This window comes from Ambystoma mexicanum, chromosome 7p (genome assembly GCF_040938575.1).
Source record: "Ambystoma mexicanum isolate Mex_15411 chromosome 7p, UKY_AmexF1_1, whole genome shotgun sequence".
In the NCBI taxonomy this organism is placed as follows: domain Eukaryota; kingdom Metazoa; phylum Chordata; class Amphibia; order Caudata; family Ambystomatidae; genus Ambystoma; species Ambystoma mexicanum.
The window spans coordinates 673,173,298-673,198,976 of NC_090939.1; the positions used below are offsets into that span (position 1 = coordinate 673,173,298).

Genomic DNA, 25,679 nt, shown 5'->3' on the forward strand with positions numbered 1-25,679 from the left:
CCTGTTTGTCTGTTTTTTATCAATTTTTATAAATGAATACAGACAGAAAGCAGATTGATTTCTGTCTGTATTTGTGTAAAAATCGGAAAACTGGAAGCCTTATTTATGACTCATACCAGGAGTGAACAACATAATAGTGCAAACCCTCTATCTCTTTGTGGGACACCTAGCCCAATCATGGGGATGCAGCCCTACAAACATTTGGAGGCCTCCCAACACCAGCGTTGTGGGCCTGCTTCTTGACTTCAGGTGGTTGAAATGTGTATTATTCACAGATTGATATTGACGGATGACTTGTCTAAGTTCGGGTATAAAAATGATTTTTATTTAAGTATAATCGTATGGTTTGTGGTGAAGGTCAAACTAAACATGCATGCAATGAGGAGAACAAAACAAGAGAGTGGAATGTTATTAACCAAAACTAAACTAAAGTAGCATTGCGATCCTTAGCCAAAATGTTCACTTGTATACAGTTTGTGATCAGGATGGCTTTCTCCTAAAGAGATTTTATAAAGTCACTTAGTTATCTGCGTTTGTGGCTACTGGGACCCATCTATAGTCATCACTAGCAAGCATTGGCCTTCTTGGGCTGTGATCACTTTTGCTTTCAGATGACAGTTGATTTCTTCCCTGTTTGTCCTTAGTTGATTTTAGGCTGCAGTCGTCGTAGCCCGCCAGTCGTGGGTGAGATAGATGTGGCACTGATTCGATTAAGGCTCACTCCTCCGGTGATGCCAGCTTAGATGTCCCTGAAGGCCACCACAGACTTCTTTCTTATTTGATGCTTATAGTCCTGTGGGATACGGTATCTGGCAAGTATTCCAGGTTCTGGTCTCCCAGGAACCTCTTAAACTTGGATTGTCTGAGGTTCTGTTTGGTTCATAACTCCCATGGAACCTGCTTAGTTGGCAATCGGGACAAACCCTAATGGTTTTGCATCTCAAACATTCCCTTTGGGTTTTGTGCAGCATGAAGCAGTGATTCTCTTATATTTTTGGTGGGATTTGTGACTTCCCCATTGTAGTAAAACAGTCTTTATCTACTCTTTTCGTCCTCTTGCAACCACACCTTCCCTCTTTGATGGTCTTGTCAGATCCACCAGGACTGTGGCTACAAGCTAGACGATCTCTTTCTCAGCCAGGTCTTATTTATTATGCTTAGTGGGCATGTCAACCCAATCAGACTCCAGGCTATGGCTCTCACTATAGCTAGCAACATTCTTTGGTCTTTGCTCCTACATGTCTCTGGCTCCAGGTCCAAAAAGCTTTCAATTGCACTAGCTACGGTACCTTGGCTGCATCGGAGCTCTGGCACCACTGGGCTGTCATTATATCACTCAGCACCCCTCTTAACTGTTGGTGCTCATAGTCTGGGCAAGCACAACTTGTACCTCCAGACCGTCTTGTCCTCTACTATCGCCTTCATTCATTTTCTTCCTCTGCCTCCAATAAACATCGCCTTTTGTCTCTCCTCCATCCTCCTACTTGCACTCCTTCAACCTCTTGCCGGCTCTCTTCTGTCCCTCCTCCAACGCCATCCTGTCCCTTGACAGCGGCCCTTTCTCTCATTTCTAGATTGTGCAGTCTTCCAAAACCCTTCTGCCACTTCACTGGTCGTCAGTGGTCGAAGCGTACGAAAAGTAGTAGTGGAACTATGTTCCCTGCAGGCCTGTCCCCACTCCCCATAAAGCCCATTGCCATGTCTCCTCCCACGCGCTATATACACACCCCTAAACAAATGAGCCTACTGTTTAAGGGAACATTCATTGCACTGCACTGAAGTGCAAGTTTCAACTTCTTCCTGCACTTTCATTTTAAAACAAAACCATTCCGGAACCTTTTATTTTTTAAATAAAAGTATAGGAACAGTAAAACTTTATTAAAAAAAAAGTAGAGGCAGAGAGCCACCAGGGGACGCAGAAATTAGCTCACACTCTTTCATCGGTCCCCACCGTCGAGGCTGTAAAAGGGCTGGAGCCCTCCACCCCCACCCCTGCAGCCTACAGTGAGCGGATCTGACCCTCCGCAAACTGAGATTAACCTCTGCTGATCCCCTCAGTGAAGGAACGGGGGCCGGAGTCGCCTGTGGTATAGAAGTAACACTGTGAAGAAGGGGAAGCGGAACACGCAGCAAAAGTGTGCTGACTGGCAGCTCCATGCAGCCGCGATGTGAGACTGGTGACTGGGCCTAGCAGATTGAGTGTTCACTCCTACACGGAAAGCTACTCCCGTGTACCGCTAAGGACGAAAAAACGGATCCTGGAGTCCCAGTGGTGCAGTAAAATTGGAGTGGCTCTAAGGCACCACCTGGGCAAAACGTGTGCGCGGCCTCGCAGCTCTGGGCGACGCACAACCTGGCCCGGAGGAAGCTGAGCAGCAGCCACCGAGAGAGGCATTATTAAACCTGGAGGGACGAAGTAGCTTCCGGACTGCAGCCCACTTCCAGAGGTACCCTGGGGGTGTGTGCGGCGCAGAGCTCTGGGGACCGCGACCTCCCCAATCCCGAGCGAGACAGGTACGGTTACCTACCTAGGCCAGCGGGAAGGAGTCGTGGCTGCTGCCGCTGGTGAAGGATCACGGTTCCCCCTCTGGTCCGCCCCATCCAACTGGGTGGGAGAGAGGGGGCAAGTATCCGGAGTGAGGCCACTGGAGGCTCCCATCTTGCCCTGAACCCCCCCCCCCCCCTGGGGCTCCTATCTCTGGGGAGACCGTCCCATCAGCCTGAGCGACGTGCGTGAGCCCAGGAGGGTGCGCACCAACTACCTATATTCCAGCAACAGGGGCCCTGGAACAAAGCCCCTCCCACGGTGAGAGAGTTTTGCATTTTTCCCTGGGAACAAGGCCCCTATCACAGCGCAAGGCACCAGGCCTCGTTCCTCTTCAAACTCCGGGGCTCGCAGAAACTAAAAGCCAGGAGCAGTGCTCCCTCTAAACAGAGACTGGGCAGGATGGTTGGGCCCACACACTGCTTCTTGCAGGTGGCAAGTGGTAGGTTGGAGTTGGTCAACCTGAGTTACCTGGAGGCAACCAGATGTGGACTCCCTGCTCCCTGTGCTCAGAGGGGCACAGCTTCACCTCACTGATGAGGCCCAACAAGGCTGAAACACGTGTATGGGATTGCTGTTGGTACTCTTGTTCAGAGAGGAATTGCCATAGCATTTTGGTGCTGGACTGCCCATGTGGGTGGGACAAAGACTGATATGCAAATGGATATTTCCCATCTGTGAAAGGTACAGTGAGCAAAAAGTGTGTGCTGCAAACTCTCATCTCAGAACAGGTTATCATGCCATGTTTTTTCTGGAGAGGAGCGCCTGCTACCTTTTTTGAAATAATGGCAAGTGGTAGGTTGACTTTGCACTAGACTGATCTGCTTGGCACCACTGATCCATTGCGGTGTCCCCATATTTTGGTGCTCCATGAATCAAGCAATAGTCCTGGCCACCCAACACCATCATAGTATCTGGTGACCCTGCCATCACCCCTCGACTCCCTGTCTGTGAAAACACCAGGAGAACACCCCCTGGGGGAAGCAAGGGGCATCTGCCCACCACACGCCCAGACTCCAGCTCGAACCCTGTGATGATCCCCAGTGGTGATAGCCCATGAGTTGGTCTGACACACCAACAATTTTGGCGCAACCAGACCCTGCCTATGTCATAAACAATTATGTCTACTTCATCCACAGCGGATGCTGACAAGGCGTAATCAGTGAGCAGGGACATGGCGGCCCTGTTGGAAGAAATTAGGGGCTTCAGGGAGGACATTAGTAAGAGACTTGAAGGCCTGGACAAAAAAGTTGACAGTATGAATGAACGCATCCAAGGCCTAGAGGCTAACCAAACATCTGTGGACCTCCTGGAGACCCAATTTGATATGAGACTATTTGGAGCTGGAAATATGGGTAGAAAAGTGCACCCTCAAGATGGACGACTTGGAAAATCGAGAGCGGCGCAATAACCTGAGGTTCCTGGGGTTCCCGGAACGAGATGGCGAGACCCAGGCGGACATCTTGAAAGCCAACGCAGTGGTCAGTAAGCTCTTCGACGAGGGAAACATCAGGGAACCAACGATCGATAGAGCTTATAGAGTGTAGGTAAGCTCCAGAGGGCCGAGAATCAGTGCTGGCAAGGTTTCATTACTTTCCCAACAAGACCAAGATCCTGGAGCTAGCGAGAAAGAGGGGCCCGATAGAGTGGGGAGATGCCCGAATAACCATCTATCAAGATCTTTCATCTTTTACCCTGACTAGGAGGAGGCTGTGTGGCCCCCTAACAAAGTGGGTTCAATCAAAAGGGGTCCACTACAGGTGGGGCTTCCCCTTCTCGTTCTCCGTCAAATATGAGGGATATAAATATTCCCTAGTCACGGAAGATGACATCTGTTGTGTTGTGTGACACAGGAGCTCCTAGGAGAATCCGCCCCAAGCTCTGGCAACCTAAAAAATCGTGGGAGGGAGTTGACGGAATCCCAGAAGGCGGATGGCTTTGTCGAGAGGCGCTGCGTACGCGGCAACAGGAAGTTTAGAAAATTTACCCGACATCCCCAATGGTTCCCAACGGATAAGTCTGTTCCCCAGGGAACACATAGTTTCAGTATACTCCAGCCTCCTGTTTTGGCCCTGAGCCTGGAGTGGGACGGGGACCGCATTGGGTCCCATCGGAACATTGAACCATGGACCGGTTTCGATCTATAGGTTGCCCTGGTGACAATGCTTTGTTCTCAGGAGCTGTTTGGTACACTGGAAGAGGTGACATTTTGGTGCATTGTTGAAAATAGCAGGGGGGTTGTACGAGTGGATCTTTAGCTTGGTTGGTCATATCTGGTGAGGGAGGGCTCAGAGGTGGTATTTTTTTTTCAGGCTAAAGCCTGGTGGGGGTAGGGACTGGTGGCCTGGCACAGCAGCAATTCCTTTGTCGCAAGTAATCCAGGTGCTCGGGGGGGGGGGGCGAGTGCATGGGGGGAGGGGGAGATTTGTTATTACTTATATTGGTGCCCATTCTTGACAGGCTACCAGGCTGTATTCTGCTCCACAGGGGGACGGGCAGGGGTTCAACGAGTTTGAGTGTCCCGAACCCTAGGGGGAGCGAACACACTGTATTTAACATGGGGATGTCCATGAGACTGTTGCGCCTCCCTGATGGATAACCCAAAACATGCACTGGTGCTGGGTTCGCTAAACGTACAGGGTTTGAACTCCCCCCCCCCCCCCCCCCCCACAAAAGATCCCTAGTGGTGAGAATGAAGTTACACTTCATGTTTCTTCAAGAGACCCACTGGGTGCAGGGAAGGGAGCCGTTGCTAAGAGCCCGATCAATACAAGAGGTATTTCATGCTTCAGGCCCATCCAAAAAAAGGGTGTTGCCCTTGTGGTGTTGAGTAAGGCACACTTTAAAAAGAAAGCGCTGCGTTAAGGACCCAGAGGGCTGCTTCTTGGAGGTCAAGGGGGAGATTAGCAGTGCCAATGTTACAGTGATCTCCATTTATTGGAGTAGATGCTTTGTGTCCTACTGACGGCCCAAAGCTTCTTGAGGATTCTCGGATAGCGGAGGAATTCTGTCAGTTTCATGACATACGTTACACATCAGAATATAATGGAGACTGGTCTGACGCGGACCATTTCCTCGACTCCCTTCCAATTCCACGCCTCCCTCCGGAAAAGGTTGATCCAAAGGAAGCGCCCATCACTCCCCAGGAAATACTAGGTATCATTAGTGGAATGAAAGGGGGCACCACTCTCGGGGACGATGGTTTTACGGTAGCATTTTATAAGGCATTCTGCTCCACCCTCGCACCTTTCATGGCGAAGTTGTTTAATAAGGCCCTGGAAATGGGCACCCTTCCTCAGTTAATGCTAGCGGCCCTGATTGTAGTCATAGCTAAAGAAGCGAAGGACACTGCTCAGTGCTAATCTTACAGGCCCATCTCCCTCTTGAACACCGACGTGAACATTCTGGCAAAACTCCTAGCCAATAGATTAGCCCAAAATCTGCCCTTGTTGCATCGGGACCAGGTGGGGTTAATTCCCGGCAGACAGTGAGAGGACAATATAAGGAAGACCATAAATCTGTTCCATGAGGCAACACCTAGAGGACTAGGGGCTCAACTTGTATACATAGACTTGGAAAAGGCATTTGACCGGGTCGAATGGGTCTACATGGGCATAGTCTTACAGAGGATGGGACTAGGAGAAAAATTCAGAGGATGGATCGCAACCCTCTATAACGGCCCAGTGGCGATCAATGGCGCCGTCTCCTCCCCCACACCCCCTTCAGCTCATTAGAGGGACTAGGCAGGGTTGTCCCATCTCCCCCCTGGCTATGGAGCCCCTGGCTATCGCCATCAGATTGGACCAGGGGATTACGGGTATCCAGTGCAGGGAGCAAGACTTTAAACTATCATTGTTTGCCAACTATATTCTCTGCTACCTGCCGGATCTGACGGAATCTCTCCTGCGCCTCCAAGCCCAGCTACAAACCGCTGCAGATTCTCAGGCCTGAAAATAAATCTCTCCAAGTCAAGTGTAATACCCATGGGAGGAGATGACCAGGACACTGCTGGTATGAAAACGATTAGTGGAATGAGAGTCGAATGTATGTCCACCACGTACCTTGGTGTTAAGCTCCATAGGGACATGGAATCCTTGTTTGCCCTCAACTACACCCCAATCCTGGAGAAAATTAAAGCAGATCTGCAACGCTGGGGCCTGCTTACTCTATCCTGGTTTGGCCCAATGATATTGGTAAAAATGAACGTTCTCCCCCGTCTCTTGTATCTTTTCTCGGCACTCCCCATCCACCTACCAGACTCCTTCTTCGCGATGCTCTAAAGCATGGTCCAACAGTTTATCTGGAAAGGGAAAAAGCGGAGAGTTAAATATGTGACCCTGACCCTCTGTAGGGACCTTGGGGGATTGGCCTTCTGGACTTTATATTATAAAGCAGCACAGCTTCAGGTGATGATGGAGCACTTGAGGGATGACCTGGGTACCTATTGGACATACATAGAAGACACCCACACTCAACTCAAGAAAGTGAGAGACCTCCTGTGGTCTCCGCTCAAGGAAATCCCCCTCCATGTTAGATCCCACCCCGGCGGTCCTTTGGGAATTATGGAGACGTAACCAGGCTAATGCACTCCTCTCCAGCTGCCCCCACCCCTGAGATCGCTGTGGGGCGCACTCCTCGATTTAGGTAACATAGGGCTCTGTGACACACTGCAATGGTCGGACATGGGGTTTGAGAGAGCTGCACAGCTGTTTACGGAAAATAGCTTAATTGGTTATGAGACCTTAGCAGATGCCATGGGTCAGACCCCGCTGTCGGTCTTTGAATGCCTGCGCATTGAGGGCCTTTTGACGGGCCCCAAGTGGTGTAAGAAGCTCTCCCGCACCCACACCCCCTTCGAGAAGATTATTGCGGAATCCCCCAAAAGGAAGGAAGCACTCTCCAGAATGTAGAGTCTTGGTCACAGCAGACCTTGAGGGGAGACAGAATTTCAAACGTTCTTTGGTGGAAAAGGTGGGCTTGGAGATAGAAGATGAAACCTGGGTACAATCTGTAAATTGATTCTGGCTCAGTCTCTTTACACGTCAGTGATGGAACACAATTTTAAAGTCCTACATGCTTGGCACCTGCCCCCGACTAGGCTATCTAAAATGTTTGCATAAGTCTCTCCTCTCTGCCCTAGGGAATGTGGCCAATGGGGAACATGGTACCATATGTGGTGGGAGTGCCCGTCGGTTCAAATTTACTGGGCTGAACTGTTGAGCTGGATTAAGGACATGTTCGGTATCTTCCCCGAAATTATGCCCTATTGAACTCTTGCTTGGCGTTCTGTCCCCTGGATCCGAAACAACTGGCTTCCCGAGAGTAGTGGAAGCCATGTTAAGGGCCGGGAGGGTTGCCCTGGCTCAGAAATGGAAACAAACATCTATTTCGACCAGAAATTAGTGGCTCTCTAAACTGTGGGGTATCTTCACGTATGAAAAACTCTCTGCGATTGTCTCCGATAGAGGGACAGCTTCCTGTTGGAGTGGAGTGTGATTTTGTTAAAAGAAAGGTGTGACGCCCTGAAACTTTGATCTGTGACTTTCCCTGCGTTGATGTTGCTCCCCAGGCCTGAAAGGTCTAAAGGGGTCCGATGTAATGTGCTAACCACGTACGTAGATCCCACTGTGCCAGTTATCTCTTGAAGGCTGGGTCTCAATCCCACCTATGTGTTTGTCCCCACTGGATGGTCGGGCCTGGTAGCTATAGTGTGGGGGGAGGGAAAGGGAGAAGGGTGGGGGTAAATCTGTTGGTGACATTGGTTGTGTTTAATTGAGTTTTCTAAATTATTGTTCAATGACAAATGCTTAATAAAAATTAAAGTGAACAAAAAAAAGTAGAGGAGCACCACTCCCAACTGCTCCCGCCCACTTCAAACGGTGGTTGTTCACTATTGAGCTACTCCTTCCTCTTCCTTCTGGCCCTCCTCTGTCCCTCCAACCACATCCGTGCCCTCCATCTACTTGATGGCTCTCTCCTCCACGCTGCCAACAAGTCTCCAAACTCTTACACCCTGGTTGATTTCTGGCTCTTTTATATAGTGGTCACTTCTATCAGTGTGATTGAGTCAATGAGGGCCTGAGTGTGGTCACGGAGTGCACGGATTGAACTTGTCCTTGGAATGTGTGTTTTTCCAAAGTCTCGGCCTATAATCATATGTGTTCAGTTACATGGTAATGAATGGGGGGTGGTGTGTGGTTCCGTGGACATCAGGCAGGAAAGTGTGGGTTGCCACGTTGGAATTAGTCAACCTTGTTTTGGCAGCTGCTTGATTTCACCACGGTCCTTTCCAGTTTTCATGCGTTTGTTCTGTCTCGTTGCCACTGCTTCTCAATGGTATTTGTGACTCCTCCATCCGTGAATACCGGTGCTTGCAATTTAAAATGTTGGCTTGTACTTCTTCCATTACTGTGTTAAGTAGGCATGTTTGTGGTAAAAGTACAAAGCCTGGGGACAGGAGGCTGCCCTGCAGAATCCTCTGTACACCCCTTCCAGGGTTGGCACCCTTGTGCAGTGGCCTTCCTAATCCCCCAGCGCCCCCTCAGCCCATTCTCCAGCCTCCGGAGTGTTTCAATTACAGTTTCCAGTCAAAGCCCCAGATAGCCTTTCTTTATTAGTGTCACCTGTGCGGTGTGTAAACTGACCCAGCAACAGTGCTCAGTCATGAAATGCCTTTTAAAGGCTACATCAGTGTGCCATTTTGTCCAAGCAGGGCTTGTTTCCCTTTCTTCCTGATAATGATCAGGTCTGGTAAGGCAAGCCCCCAGTATGTAGTCCTGCTTTGTGTGTTTACCGTTAGAAGAATGTTTGTCATGGCTTTGCCTCACTGGAAGCCACTTAAGCTGCCAAAGTCAGACCTGCCATGGTTTGGAGGATGGAGGAGATTTGTGGGTTTAAGCTGTTGTTGGAGAGTATCTGAGGGTCAATCTTCTCTTTGATAAGCTGGTTGTCCATGGACGTGATCCATTCACTTGAAAGAGAAGTCCATGTCATTATCCTAATCTTCTTGTAGGACATTTTCCCTTCAGATGTACTGCCTACATCATTTGTGGCTGTATCAGTGTGGTATAAAACACTTTCCAATATGGCCAATACAATGTGAGCTTCTCTAGAAGTAAGAAACAATGTTTCCTCTGTCCCAAATGTAATTTGCCTTAAAGAACACTCCCAGCTCCCAGAGATGGATCGAGGGATTTTATTGAACTTATCAAGGTGCTAGGGCCTTCGCGCTCTTCCATTCTAAATGCACCACTCGCGCACTAACCCAGGCATCCACACTCCTCAAGTTATGTTATACTGCTGGTTTCTCTTTATGGTCTAGATTCTGAATTTGTTAGGCATTGGCCTTCAGGTTGTCCCTGCTATGAGTCTAAACGACCTCTGGGAAGTTGTAGACTGAACCTACATTATCAAGTTGTTAGTAGCTACCAGGGTATCTGGGGATGAGCCTTCAGATACTCTTCCCGACTTAGACTCTGTTCTTTCCTGGCCTCATGTGCCTTTAACAGGCGCCATACACTATTATCCTCTTCCTACTCTACTACTCACAACTGCACCCTCCTGCTTCCTGTGTACTTTCTCCTCGCTCTGATGTCACTCACTCCTTCTATTGCTGTCTCCACTACCTCCTGAACTCTACCGCTGTCTCCTCCATAATAGAATTCCCTCTTCCACACTAATGCTACAATTCAACCACCCTCTTCTCAGTCACCCTCCTTTCACTCGCCCATCCACTTTACATTCCCATTTACTAATAATGACACTCAATGGTGTTTCATGACTATCACACATAGGGGAGTCCCCTAAATGAACCACTTCAAAAACTAATTCTGTAAAGCCACACCCTCGCTGGGGCACGTGGCTATTGTAAATTATACTTAAATAAATCTATTAAATGGCACACAATTGAATATAAAAAGATAGATTATTTATTAAGTAGGCCCATGGATCTTACAAACATAAACATAATGAATATGAACTGTATTCATTTATACAAATAAAGCAAATGCGTAACAAAGCAAAAAAGCCCCATCTAAAGCCCGTTGTACAGACCAAACATTTCATGCTAGTAGACCAATGATAGTCTATAACACCTATACATGATTGTTTACAAGTCTTCCTTGTTTTGCAACAGGTAAGGGTGAGAATATTCAAACCAAAAAATTGGCTATAGATGTGAGTCAATCCAATTGTCACAACTAAACTGTTTCCCCTCCGTGGAAGCTCCCAGTGCTAAAGGTAGAATGGTACTTCAGGAGAGCCGAAGACATGTTTTGTGTAGGCTATTCCTTTTGCCTTATGGTTAGAATGTTGGGATGCAGAGCCCTAGCACTTTCTACTTGGGAACTAGTGTACCTTGGTCTACTATCAAGTGGTGGTTTTATATGGTTTTTGACCTGTCTTGGTAAGGTTAGAAATTGCGGGAAGGCCACGTAGTTAGTGGCCTTTCTTGAACATATGTATGAGAGGCGACTTGTTGTGATGCAATTCAGCATAATCTGAAAAGTAGAATTACCCCAATTGCTATAACAGGCTTATTTTGAACGAAGATAACTGTCCCTTTTTGGCTATCTCTTGGAATGTTAATGGCTGATACAAACCCATCGGGTTCGGGATCAAATGAACTTGGGATGTAACATAGAAAGTGACATGCCATGACCCTGGCTACAGGTAAGTGGGACAGGGTTGGTGCTGTACTCCTGTGCTAAATCCACAGAGGGATTTTCTAATTATGTTTTGTGTTTATACCATTATATTTACTTGGGAGTAAATCAAAGGGATAGTCGGCCCGTGTTTTCACTGCATTTCCCCAGGACTGTAGCAAAGTGTCTTGTGTTAGAACTTGGTAAACCTGTGTCTCAAAATGTTGCAGCTGAATGGTAACCTTCTATGCCTATCTCTATGTAGCTTATGGTTTGTAGGTTCTAACAAAACAACTCAGAGCAACAATGGAATCCTGTGGTATTAGCATACTTGATCAAAAAACATGTGACTTTTTCGATTTGACTGTATTTTGAGAGAGTTTTTTCAGTCAAATTAAATTATATGGTGGAAGGGTAAGGGAATTAGGTTAAGGTGGGGGGAAGTGGAGGGAGGGATTTGCGGGTGGTCTCCCCTGCATTTTCGACCAAAAAAGCGAGAAGAACGACGACCTCAAAAAATAGGTCAAATTGGAAAAGGTCAAATATTTTCAACCAAGTAGACCTAAACCGAATCCTGAATGTGGAATAGAAAATTATTATGGATATGGCTGCTTCATGCGAAAAAAGATTGGTCTCTAAAGACAGAACTGCAGTGAGACTGTTGTCCTATGATAAAGAAAATTTCAGTGTGGATGGTTTAGATAGGATTTGAAAGCAGTGTTTAAATCCAATATGACCAATCAACTAACACGAGTTTAGCCTCAAGATATGTCATAGCGTCTCCTTTCTTATGTTGTTTGATATGTCACAGGTTAGCATGAAGGAGTGGTAGGTGTGGGAAGGAATTGAAGCATGAAGGAAAATCCACAAAATAGCCAATGAGTGGGAATGATGTTGTGATGTTATAGAGTGTGGGTGATCAGGGAAGTTGATTATGGTATTGGACGTCTATATTTTTGCTATTGAAATTAATATGCATTCCTATGAATTGATGGGAAAAACTGAAGTTTGGTGTATCTGTAAAATGTAGGCCTGTCTGTATGGTACTGTATGCAGAGAAAGAGCTTGTGTGCCTATTAATATTTCAAATTGTAAAATATTCATGGTGGATGTTCTTTTACGATAATGGTTTATGCATTCCATAGGCACATTGTCAGGAGGTCCGTAAAAGGAAAGAACTTGAACTTCAGATACTGACTGAAGCAATACGATGCTGGGAAGGAGAGGACATCAAAACACTAGGCAACGTTATATACATGTCTCAGGTCATGATTCAGTGTGCAGGTAGTGAGGTACTGTAATCTTATTATCTACCTAAATATTCTACCAGCATGCATTTTTTATTTAATTATTCCTAATGCTGCTTTGACATATTTTGTATTGCTTCTGTTGTAAGTAATACATCTGAGATGCTAACATGATGATAAACAACTAAACCTCTTTTCCTACTTAAGATTTCAGGTTCAGTTGATTGTCTACGATTGCTTTAAAGTGCGTCTGCATCTAGTATATTGTTTATGTACTGAAAGTTAAAATAAAGGTGGGGTGTTCTAGTTTGACACTATTTTACTTTATCTCCCAATGAACTTAAATTTGTGCATATGTGTGTGTTTTGCAGCAAACATGGTGATGTAGCATGTTCTCCCCTTGGTCATGGATTTACAACCAACACTTATTCTCAGATACCTATAGGCAGGTTCTCTTTTGGGAAAAGGCATGATGCAGGAGAAAGAATTGAAAATCTTAATGGGTTTTCATCATTGTTTTAAAACACTTTTTGAAGTCCCTTTTTTAATACTTTATTTAATTAGCTTTTTGTCAAGATACAACCATTTCCCCCTCTACTTCTCGAACCAGATCCCTGCTTCCCCATCCCACCCCATTCCCCTAACCATACCCAACAGAGATATTGCAACATAACCTTACCCCATAGTTCTCAGGAGTCCAACGTCCTCCCCAACAGCTGTATTCTGTGGTACTCTCGATTCCTGCAAGCTTCCCTGTGAAATCGCCCCTCACCTCCCCTTTTGACTACCACAGCTCCCCCAGTTCTTTCTGAGTCTTGCTTGTGCCCCCTCAATTAATTCACCGGTGTCCCCTTGTCCCTTTTTACCGTCAAATCAGGCCCAACAACCTGGGACACCAGGCGGCTTGTGAGTACTTCTGGAGGGACTTCACAATTATGTCTCATCCCAACAGGAATTAATGGTGGTCCCCCTTTATCGTATAAGTCCCACACTCCAGGGCCACAAAGTTCCATATTTTCCCCACCCACTCGTGCTCAGTGGGGGACCTTTTCTGCTTCCATTTTTGCACCACCAGCAACATGGTGGCCACCATTAGAATCACATATCACTTGTTTTGCTCCTTTTGCCTCCCCCAAATTCTTTGAGCACTGGAACCCAAAAATCATTTTGAGGAGATTGGGTCCTCTGACGTATTCCATATCTATGACTGTAATCGCCACAGCTGTGCTGCTTCGGAAAATCTTTCGGCGTCTGCGTCCTGCATCGATGACGTCAATACGCCACCCTCGAGGACGTCCTCCGACGGCTGACGTCACTGGATGTTATAAGTCGGACGCACGACGGCCGTAGCCTCAGTTCCGTTTTTTCCGCGAACGTGTTCGCTTCGGGAATCTCGGCGCGCCTCGACTCTTTGGAGTTTCTGTTGTTTCTCGGTTCTTCGAACCTGTTCGTTTTGTGTAGTTTCTTCTTCGTGAAGGATGTCTACCTCGTCTTCCACCCCGCGTCTGGGATTTAAGAAGTGTGGGGACTGTGGGTCCAAGATGTCGGTTACGGACTCGCACGACGCCTGCCTCTGGTGCCTCGGGGAGGCCCATGATACGGATGACTGTCGACTGCAACTCGCTCACGTCTAAAGCCTTGAGGGAGCACAAGAAGAAGTTATCGGTAGGTAAGGTGTCTAAGCCACGGAAGTCGAGGTCTGCGGGACTTTCGACGGACGATTTGAGAGGCGACTCTTGGCGTCGTCGTCGGAAGTCCAGTGGGTCTCGGAGTCGGTCCCGCCACTCCTCTGCCTCTTCGAGTCACTCCCGGAAGCGCCGTCATCAGTCGCCTTCCCCGTCCTCTTCCGAGGACTCCGCCCGTCGGCGCGTCGCTTACCCTACCAAGCAGGCGACGCCGGAGGAATGGGCTTCCTTCGGGAAGAAAATGTTAGCGATTCTCGAATCGGAGGGCACCAGTCCGTCCGCACGTCCGAGTGGGGTCGGTCGAGAGACACCGCTCGCATGCCTTCGGGCTCGGGTGGTCGGCCCGATTCGCGGGAGAGGTTCCGCTCAGACAAGGGGAATCGTTCTCGTCTTGCCCGGTCCAGGTCCCGGTCCTCGACGCGCTCGATTCCATGTGAACCGGTGATGTCTTCGAGGAAGACGTCAACGCCGGTGGCGCTGAGGTCATCGACGGACTCTTTCGAGGCCCCGCCTCCGAAGAAGTTGTCGGCGCCCACGCTGTCGAAGGACACGCTCGGGGCTCCGGCCTCGAGGCCTGTGTCGACGCCTTCGATGCTGTCAGCGCCGCGTTCGACGCCGATTCACTCGATGCCCTCAACGCCTTTCGAGGCTGTGTCGAAGGGGGTACCCCAATGTCATGCCTGCTGGAAATATCTCTGGCCCAGGAACGACCTCTCCATACAAAATGAGTTACGCCCATAGAACCACTAGACCATTCTATTCGAAATGGAGGTTGTTTGATGCATTGCCCGGAAAACGATGTCTGCATTTTTCACGTCGTTAAAATTCACGTGACTTAGTTCCGTCACGTGTATCACGGCAGTTCGTAGTCCTGGCTGCGTGTACGCTGGCGCGTGCATTCCTGCACGTGGTTTTCTGAACTACTTTGAACCTTTGGTGCCTGTGACAGTTAACAGGTGAAAATCTAATTTTGTTCTTCGTGGGTAAGGAAGTATTTTATGAACTATTGGAAAGTGATTGTGCACAGTACTTTGGACACTATCCTGTGGTGCACCAACCCGGTATCTAGCGTGAGACTCGTGCCGTTCGGGATAAGTCTCCCTTACTAATCTTCCCCTCCTTTATCGTTGTTTCAATCCTGGTTTTCTTCAAGAGACTTTCGTTGAATTCTTCAGTTTTTCCATAAGGTCAGTGTTTTGAATTAATGCTAATACTGTGCTATCATAGTGATTTGAGTTTGGGACAGTTTCTTATGATACTTTATCTGTCCTAGGCATACTTACGATACAATACCCACGCCCTTGCCAGTGATCCATCTCTCTGCCTGTTTTATCAGTCAGAGAGTTGTATCATTTGGAAGGTCTAATTTGACCTACCTACAATCAAGTCGTGTGAAAAAGGATCCGGAAGAGCCCTACCAATTGTATCCTTTTTTGGTTACTGTATCCTTTTCAATTGATACATTGGTGATTTATGACGCCCAAGGCTCGGTGGAACCCCTTAGAAAGGCTCTGGCCAAGGTCAAGCATGGCTTTGGTTCACATTCTGTGCCTGCCTACCGCCACTTTGAGTTTATTTCAGAGGTGGATGAGGGTTCTGATGATGGCATGGTTCCTAATACGGTGCCAGACGAGATTCTCTCAGGCCATAGCCAATTTGAGAACCTGAGGCAGTCCCTGCACGATGCTAGTGGGCTTGGACACCTCTCCGGAGGTGGAGTTTTGTAGGCCTGAGCCTGGCACTCATGCCGACTCCTTGTACCGGCGCCTTATGTCGAGGGTCACCGAGTACTTGGGATGGTCTGCTCCCCCGGGGGTGTTTCTTCAGGATGACCTTACGGATATCCTCGACCTTGGTCCACCAACTGACCCGGTACTGCCGTTTCATATGGCTCTACAGAGGAGGGTGGCGGCGGCTTGGACTGCTCCGGAGAGTCTCCCGGCTGTGGGCAAGTCTTTGTGTGAAAATACCGCCCAGCCAGTAGCGACCCCTGCTACTTGTCCAAGCAGCCCACTCTGGAGAGTTTGGTGGTGCAGGCGGCTACGGCACCGGCAAAGCAGGCGCCGTATCCTACCATCCCTCCTGATAGGGACGACAAGTGTTTTGACGGCTGGGCGAAGAAAGTGTTTTCTTCAGGGGGTATGATGCTTCAGGCGGCCAACTCCGTATGTGCCTTGTCACGTTTCACACACACTCTGTGGAACTGTGTTTCCTTAGCGGCTGAACATATTCCCGAAGGGGACGAACGGGATGGTTTAATTGCCATGGTTCAGGATGGCAAGGATGCCATGTGTGAGGCCGTTCAGTCGGGTTTGTACATGGCTGATTGCGCCAGCCGGTCCATGGTGGCGAGCACCGTGATACGCAGGTTTTCGTGGTTGCGGAAGTCGGGGTTTTCTCCTGATGTGCAGGCCCGGCTCCTCAACATGCCCTTTGACAGGGAACATCATTTTGGCAGCAAGGCTGACAAGATCCTTGAGAGGTTGCAGACCTCAAAAGCTGCAGCGGAGTTGTTGGGCACTGCAGTTCGACAACCTCTGCCTTTTCGTCCTAGGGGACAGCAATGGGAGGGGAGGTTCCTTTCATTATTACTCATTCTTTGGTAAAGCTAGAGGAGCTGCCAGTCAAAGGGGTCACCATAGGAGTGCCAGAGGTGGAAAACAAGGTACTTGAGGTGCCAAGGCCGCTCGGGCTGTTGCCTCTTTGCCCTCAGGCAACACCGCAGCCGCTTCAGCTCAGTCATGAGGCCATTTCCCATGGTTCGCCGGTTGGGGGAAGGCTGGCGCAGCATCTTGCAGAGTGGCACGCCATTAATTCAGATGTGTGGGTTCTGGAGATCATAAACCACGGCTACTGTCTTCCTTTCCGGCAGAGGCCTCAAGACAATCCACCGGGGAATCTCTCTTTGAAGAGTCCGGATCCGCTTCATGCGCAGGAAATTCAATCCCTGCTGGAGAAAGGCGCCATAGAACTGGTGTCTGTAGCGGAGAGGAACAAGGGATGGTATTCCCCTTATTTTTTGATTTCCAAGAAAGACGGGGGATTGAGACCCATCATGGACTTGCGCGGTTTGAACAAACTCCTCAGGAAGGACAAGTTCAAGATGGATACTCTCTCTCAAGTCCTCCAGGCCCTTCAACTTCAGGACTGGTTGGTGTCTCTCGACCTCAAGGACACTTATTTTCATGTGCCGATACATCCAAAGCACAAGAAGTACCTGAGGTTCGTGGTTGGCGACTCGCACTTTCAGTTTCGGGTCCTGCCGTTCGGATTGACCTCCGCCCCAAGGGTCTTCACTAAGCTCATGGTAGGGGGGGATTCACGTCTACCCCTACCTGGACTATTGGTTGATCAGGGCGCGCTCTCCCGAGCAAATCCTGGATCATCTGTCAGTCACCTGCCACTCCCTCCACAAGCTGGGCTTCTCCATCAACTTAAAGAAGTCCCATTTGACACCAACTCAGAGGCTCCAGTACATCGGAGCAGTGCTCGACACGTCCCTGGGGCAGTGTTTTCCTCCCCAGGTGAGGGCTCATCACATTCAACAGATGGTGCACAAGTTTCAGCTTGCTCAGAGTCTCCCAGCGTTCGAGTTCTTGAGATTGCTCAGCCTCATGGCATCCTGCATTCTTCTGGTGCCGGAGGCCAGGTTGCGGATGAGATCTTTGCAATGGGCACTCCAGCTCCAGTGGTCTCAGTCCTCCGGCAGGATGTCGGACCCTGTTCAGGTGCCATCCTCGGTCGCCCAGGACCTTCTGTGGTGGGCCGTCGAAGACAATCTGATGAAGGGGGCTCCATTTTGGCTACCCTGGCCGGAGGTGACAATCGTGACGGACGCATCCCTCACGGGATGGGGAGCTCATGCCAACGAGTTGCCAGTCAGCGGTCGTTGGTCTCTGTCGGAGTCCAGACTCCGTATCAATCTGTTGGAGCTGAGGGCCGTCAGGCTACCCCTGAAGGCTTTTCTGCCGACTGTGCGAGGGAAGAATGTCCTGATCCTGAAGGTCAACAAGGTGGCCATGCACTACCTCAACAAAAAGGGGGGGGTGCAGGGTCACTTCCTCTGTGCAGGGAGGCGATGCAGCTCTGGTTCTGGGCAATCCAGCAGGAAGTTTCGATCAGTTCATCTGGCTGGAGACGAAAAACGAGACGGCGGACGCTCTGACCAGGAAGAGCGTGATCTCTCACGAGTGGGATTTGGCTCAGGAGATTCTCCTGGCAATCTTCGCCCTTTGGGGGACCCCTCAAGTGGATCTCTTCGCCTCCAGTGCCAACCGGAAGTGCGAGAGTTTCTGCTCGTGGGAATTTCCTCCAAAAGGAGCCTTAGGAGACGCGTTCATGGTGGAGTGGTCATTCCCACTGCTGTGCGCGTTTCCTCCAGTCCCCGTCATCCCGCAAGTACTGCAGAGGTTACAGAGGTTCCCGGATGATCCTCATTGCTCCGGCGTGGGCTCGGAGGATGTGGTACCCGGACCTTCTCGACTTGTCCATCTGCTCTCCACGTCGTCTTCCCTACGGAGACGATCTGCTCTCACAGGAGGGGGGGTTAGGTTCTCCATCCAGAGGTCAGATCCCTCAACCTTCACGCTTGGTTTCTGAAAGGTTGAGGTATAAGGATTGGGACCTCCCTGAAGACATGATGGAGGTGTTGCTCTCGGCCAGACGGCCAGCAACAAAGTCCCTGTACCGTTGCCGTAAGTTCTGCGACTGGTGCAGGGATAAGAATGTGGATCCTTTTGCATGTGACATTCCCATGGTTCTGTCTTTTTTGCTTTTGTTGGCCCACAAGGGGCTTGCAAGTGGGTACCGTTAAAGGTTACCTGGTGGCACTCTCCTTATTTAATCGCTCGTCTGAAGAGTGTTCCTATTTTAAAATTGTATTTCTCAGTTTCTGAAAGGGCTCACTAATGTGTTCCCTCCGTCACCTTTCCAGGTGCCCGGTTGGGATTTGAATCTTGTTCTCAAGTTTCTGATGGGTGCTCCATTTGAGCCTTTGCATTCATGACCTTTGAGACTGTTTACTCTTAAAATGGTTTTTTTGGTTGCGATCACTTCCGCTCGCAGAGTGAGTGAGTTACAGGCACTTTCATTTAAGCCACCCTTCACTGTGTTTCATAAGGACAGGGTTGTCCTTAGAGTTCGTCCTTCCTTTCTTCTGAAGGTGTGTCGGAATTTCATTTAGGCCAGAAGGTTGTTCTTCCGGCGTTTTATCCTCCTCCACATCCTGGTAAGGAAGAGGAGAGGCTCCATAAGGTTGATCCTAGGAGAGCGTTAAGCTTTTATATTGCACGCATGTCCCGGGTCAGAGTGGACGATCAACTCTTCATTGGTTACGCTGGAAAGCGTATGGGACAAGCTGTGACGAAACAGACTGTCTCGCTGGATTATTTTGGCTATCTGAGTGTTACCGCTTGGCGGGCAAGGACCCACCGGTTGGCTTACGGGCCCATTCTACCAGGGGTCTAGCTGCCTCTACTGCCCTACAGAGGGGTGTTCCTATTCGTAACATCTGTGATGCAGCCACCTGGGCTTCGGTACATACTTTTGTACGTCACTACTCCCTCGATTACATCCAGGGGCAGGATCTTTACTCTGCAATTTGATTGGGCATTCTAAATTTCTGTTTTCTAAATTCTTTTCCCACCTCCTTGCATTGGTACTGCTTTGGGAGTCTGTCATAGATATGGAATACGTCGGAGGACCCAATCCCCTCGAAGAACAAGTTACTCTTACCTGGTAACATTCTTTCGATGGGATGGTCCGACGACGTATTCCATATCGCTCCCTGCCTGCCTTCCCCGCTACAGAATTTCGTATGTGATTGCAGCTTACGTTTCCGCAAGGCTTTGTGTGGTCAGACTGGCAGAAGACTGGTGCCACACGTTCTGGGAAAAAACTACAACTGAGGCTACGGGCGTCGTGCGTCCTACTTATAACATACAGTGACGTCAGCCGTCGGAGGAGGTCCTCAAGGGCAGCGTATCGACGCAGACGCCGAAAGATTTTCCGAAGCAGCACAGCTGTGGTGATTACTGTCATAGATATGGAATATGCCGTCGGACCATCCCATCGAAAGAACGTTACCAGGTAAGAGAGTAACTATTAGAGAGAATTCTCCGTTTAGGCTGAATTTCCTAACCTATTGCTGGATTTTAGGGGTTTATTTTTTTCTCCTGCCAAGAGTGAGACTCTCTTACCCTCACTCTTGGACATGATTTGAGAGTGTTTCTGTGACTTGGTATGTGCTTATGGGCTAGGGGGGGGTATTTGTTTCCCCATAGGCTATCATTGGTTTTTAAATGTGTGTTACACAGCACTCTCAGTGCAGTAACACAGGGGTGTCATAGAGACCCCCAAACATAGACTCCACACCCTGGGACTGACTACTGTCTCCCTGGGTCTGTAAAGTCACCATTGACTTTACTAGTCTTAACTTAGGAATTTAACCAGTACAAACCATCATACTGTGGAAGTACTGGTAGGGGCAATTAGATTGCCCCTGGGTCTGTTGTCGAGGGAGTACTGTCCCGTCCCCTCTCGCCGAGTTCTGGCTGGTGGCAGTGGATACCACGGAAATATTCCACCGGAATATTTCCCAATGGGATTTCCCATTGTTTTTAATGCACCACTTTTTGGTGCAATGTTAAAGATACCGCCGGTATATTTATTTAATATAAATTCACCGGTTGGGATTTTTTGCCAGAACTCGCCGCCAAAATGGCGTCTAAGTTCACTTCAGTAACCCTGAACCCGAGTCGAGCCTTTGTTCCACTTTTGGCGGGCTTCTGCACAGAAGCCCTTCACAGTGGTGCCATTCTGTCTGGGTACCACATGGGGTGTGGGAGGGGGTTTAGGCACCCTGGACTGAGTTGCCTTGCCAACTCATGTCGCACTCTGGTGTGATTGGCCCAAGTGGTGAGCCACCCCGCTCACCACTTAGCATGTTTGAGTGACAGCTAGGCTGTATGAATGGGAGTTTGCTGCATAAAAGCAGGGTTTTTGGGACTGGTTCTTCAGAAGTCGCCACAGGACCTAAGAAGCCGAAGAGGGAGAAGCCGAGACGACCTGCCAAGACGACACCACCGGTGAAGCCCTGCGGAACCGTCTCACCACTTTTTCCGACGACAGAGGAGATCTCCCGCCGGAGAGTCTCCTTCCCTTAACTAGTGGGGACAACCAGTTGTTGCCTTCTTTTCGCCGTCCCGAAGCATCTCGTGGCCGCCTTGCCTGTGCCAAGCACCTGGCAACCGGGATACCACTTTTTACCTCAACCGCGAAAGAGGGGTAAACTCCTTGGTGACCGGAAAACTCCACGGCTGGTCTCATCCCTGGTAGTGCAACGACCTGCAGCTTTCCTCCACGTCGAGATCACCTCTTCCCCTGGACGACGCCGCGACTTGCACCCACTACCAGGAACAACTACCACCGCTGGAGGATCCTTTCCACTTTTAAAGGTACTGTGTTCCGCCCGGCTTCTCTTGCCACCGATTGTACGGGGTAGATTTAGCCCTCGGCTCTCGACCCTGGGTAAGCCTGGGACACCCTAACTAAACTTTTTCTAAACTCTGTAGAACCCTTTCTACTTACCTGCAAAGACTTGTGACATTGTGTGTTCTTGGGCATATTTTCGCCTGGCTCTCTCTGAAGCGGGCCACGAACCAATTCTCCTTGTTCCACAGTTGACTGCCTTTGCTAACCTTATGTGGAAAGTGTTTTACCTTGCTGCTTTCATTACTTCTGCTTTACCCTCCCTTTTCTAATAACTTGTTGGAGTGCCATCTGACGTTAAGCGCTCACCTCTGTTTGGAAATAAGTGGTGTTAACTTAGACTTGTCCAACAAATGACTAGGGGTGTACATATAAGTAATAGTGACTGTGTTTTGACTTACCTTTTTCTGTGCTAGTGTAATTTATGAGTGTGCCTTTAAAATAACTAAGTATATACTTTTATACTGCCTAACTCTTCTTGAGGGAAGTCTGACTGCTCAGCCACAGCTAACACAGTGAATCTGTGTGGTGCAGACTGCTACCAAGTGGGTTTACTGCCAACACCTGTAATCTTAAATCTTTTGCAGTGGTCCCAGAGGGAACTGCACAGGTTTCTGCTTAACAGTAACTTGTTCTTCTGTTGCTTCCCCCACCGTAGATCAAAGGGGCTGTGTTGATAGGCATTCCCACTAGATGTGTTTCCATGAACTCGTCGCACCACAGTCCCTCCAATACAGCCCTGACGATTGAGGGTAGAACCTCTGCAGTTTCACAGGTGTGAGGAGCCACTGAAGCATTACTGTAACCCACATCTCATGCACCTGGATGACTCTTGTGAGTTTAGGGATGTTTGCCCACAATTAAACCCACTGCCCCTCATCCACCTGGTGTCCTATCCTGATCTCCTACTGTGTCATCTAGGGCCATTTCGGATATATTACACCCGCTGGCTCTAATTTGTACAGTGAACCCACCATTTGTCTGTCGCATGTGTCTGTAGATAAATATTTCTCAAAGGGTGTGATCTGGGGGTTTGTTAGCCAGTGTCTCAGCTGCACATAATGGAATCTCTCCCCCTCCCTTATTTCAAAGTCCCTCTTGCATTGCTCAAAAGTCTTGACCTCGCTCCCCTCATGCATATCCCGCAATTTATGGCACCCTGCCTCTTTCCACTACGCAAATGCACCTTTTCTTGCCTGGTGTGAAGTGAGGGTTACTAATTATGGACGTTAACAGGGAAGGGAGGGATTCCGGGGCCAACTGCCTGGTTAAGGCATCCCACGAGTCTCCCTCCAGCGTTGTGATCTTAGTTGAGTACATTTTTGAGTCTGTCCTCCCTGGGAAGCCGCAATACTACCTTCAATGGCCGATCCACCACCGCACAGACCATTCGGCACCAGATTTTAGCACGATTACCTAGGAACCACTCCCACACCACTCTAATTTGCGCCACTAAGTAGTACAAATGAAAATTCAGCACCCCCATATCCTCCTTGCTTTTGGGGCCATAGTTTCATAGAAGCCCTGGGTTTTGTTATGGTTCCAAAAGAATGCTCCCACATGCCTTTGAAGGTTCCTGAAGAACCTCTGGGGCACGTCCACCGGAAGGGCCATAAAATAATAGACTTTTGGGCAGGATATCACAATTTTTAGCACATTCATCCTCCCCAGTTATGAAATATACATTGGACCCCATTAATTTAGCAAGCCTCTCACCTTCTCTAGCAAGGGACTATAGTTAGCCTGGTAGAGAGCCTCCAGCGAATTCGTGATCTGCACCCCCAGGTATTTTACGCTGCCATCTGCCCACCTGCATGACACCGTGCCCCGCTGTATGTAATCCCTGGATGAAGCGTCATATAGGCTTAACCCCTTCAACTTTTGTGCATTCATTTTTAAACCTGCCACTGTCGTGTCCGGCTCGGAGATCAGGAGGAGTAAGTCATCTGCAAATGTGGTGACTTTATGTGCCTCACCCCCGAAGGTGATCCCACTTACGTCCCTGTTAGCCCCGAATCTCGCCAGGAGCGGTTCTAGGTGAAGCACGTATAATAATGGCAAGACCGGGCACCTTTGTTTGGTGAGATGCCCATTGATCGCAAGACGCAGAAGAGGCTTTAAATAATTTGTGCCAACTGGTGCTAGGAACTTAGACCCAAATCCCATGGCTTCCATTGTCTGAAAGGAGGACCGCTCCACTCGGTCGAAGGCTTTCTCCGCATCTAGCGCTAGGGACCTGATTCTTATTGACCTTTTCTATTAGATAACACTCTCACCGGATGTTATCAAAGGTTTGCCTTTGCCTGATGAAACCTGATTGATCAGGGTTGAACAACCTGGGGAGAAGTTTATCCAAACGGGTTGCTAATATTTTGGTGTACGTTTTCACGTCTAGGTTGATGAGCGCTATGAGGCGGTATGAGTCACACAGAGTAGGCTCCTTACCCGGCTTTGGAAGGAGGATGACTCTAGCCACCTCCATGGATGGAGTAAAGCACCTCGAAGAAGCAAAGGAATTGAACAAATGGACCAGCCGGGCGATCGGCATATCCCAGAATGCATTGTAAAAGAGCGCCGGAAAACAGTCCAGGTCCGAGCTTTCCCCAAGGGAAGGGAGGCTATGTCTGCCCACATTTCTTCCGACGAGATGTCCCTATCTAATTCTTTCCTTTCTTGCTACATGCTCTTCGGAAGGATGCAATCGATCAAGTAGATGGCCTGGTTTTCTTCAGTAGGGTATTCTGAGGAGTACAAGGCGGAATAGTACCCTGCAAACTCTGAGATTATGGCAGATGTGACTGCACTATATCTCCCTGATCCCTTTTGAATTCTAAGAATCGTCCTTGTCACTTCCTTTTTTCTAACCTGGCGAGCCAGGAGGCGGTCTGCCTTGTTTGCCTTAACATAATGCCTCTGTCTGAGGTATGTTAAGGCTCGTTCTGCCTCTCTGGTCTTTAGCACATCACGTTGGCCCATTGTCCGCTTGTATTCCTTCCTCAGTCCTCTCCCCGCATTGTTCCCCATTACTTGTTTTAGTTTGATTTCCAGTTCTTTCTGCATTTGGCCCATCTGTTTGTCCCTGTTGCATTTCCTAGCAATTAGGTCCCAGATTACGTGACCCTTGGCCCCCTCTGTGGTATTCAGTTTAAAGAATTCCTCTATTTTATCCTTCACCTCCTCGCAGATGACTCTCTCCATTAGCAGTTGAGTGGGGAATTTTGATCTCCATAGACATGACTCCCTATTCACCATTGGCGGGACCAATGCAATGAGTGCATGATCCGATAGACCTATTGCCCCAATTCCATTTCTTTGACTCAACCCAAGAGCGTTTTAGAAATCCAGGCATAATCGATTCGTGGATAAGGTTAGATGGATGTGGGAATAAAATGTATAATGTGTCATCCCCTTTCATGTCCCTCCAGCAGTCCACCAAGGCGAAAGGGGCCTTCACTCTCTTTACTTTTCCAACGGTGCCCCCTGGTTATGGCATACTCTTGTGCTTTTGTTAACCCTTGGGTCCCAAGGAAATTGAAATCCCGTAGCAAACTTCTCTAATTTAGCCGCCGCTGTCTATAAAATCCCGTCCTGTGTTGGGCATGTTACTGTTGCAATATTGTAGGACCCCTCTCCCATTGGTGTCCCCCCCCGCTAGGTATCTCCCTTCATCGTCCCCCCTCTATGGCTACCACCCTGAAGCCTGGCGTATCACGGGCAGCCATTAGAACACCCCCTGTCTTTCCCTGTGCATTAGCTTAGAATAGATGGATATAGCCTTTAAGTTTTACCTTATTCTTATCCCTCCTCTGAATGTCTCCGGGCACGCAGCAGAGTTATTTGGTGGTGGAGGAAAACTACTCTCCTGTCCAGAAAGGAAAGAAGAATTTAAGCAAATATTTGATGTTATACTACTTCTTTGTCAATGAAGAGGAGTTGCCACTCCTGGTAAAAGGACTCCTCAGAGGATTTGGCTCTGACACTGCAGGTACTATTTCCCACCCAATTTTCCACTCCAGTGGAGTTGCAGGATATCTGGCAGAAAATGTCAGAAATGTGTCCCAAAGACCTCGGC

At 48.9% G+C, this 25,679-nt stretch overlaps 1 protein-coding gene across 5 annotated transcripts in view; it reads left to right on the forward strand.

Annotated features, from left to right (window-relative positions):
- The window catches only part of ARHGEF7 (Rho guanine nucleotide exchange factor 7), a 1,715,641-nt gene that overhangs the window by 1,081,602 nt on the left and 608,360 nt on the right, over nt 1-25,679 (forward strand). For all 5 annotated transcript variants that reach the window (XM_069636766.1, XM_069636768.1, XM_069636767.1 and 2 more), the window contains one exon: nt 12,333-12,479. In XM_069636766.1, the coding sequence (XP_069492867.1) occupies nt 12,333-12,479 (147 nt within the window). The remainder of the gene's footprint in view (nt 1-12,332; nt 12,480-25,679) is intronic.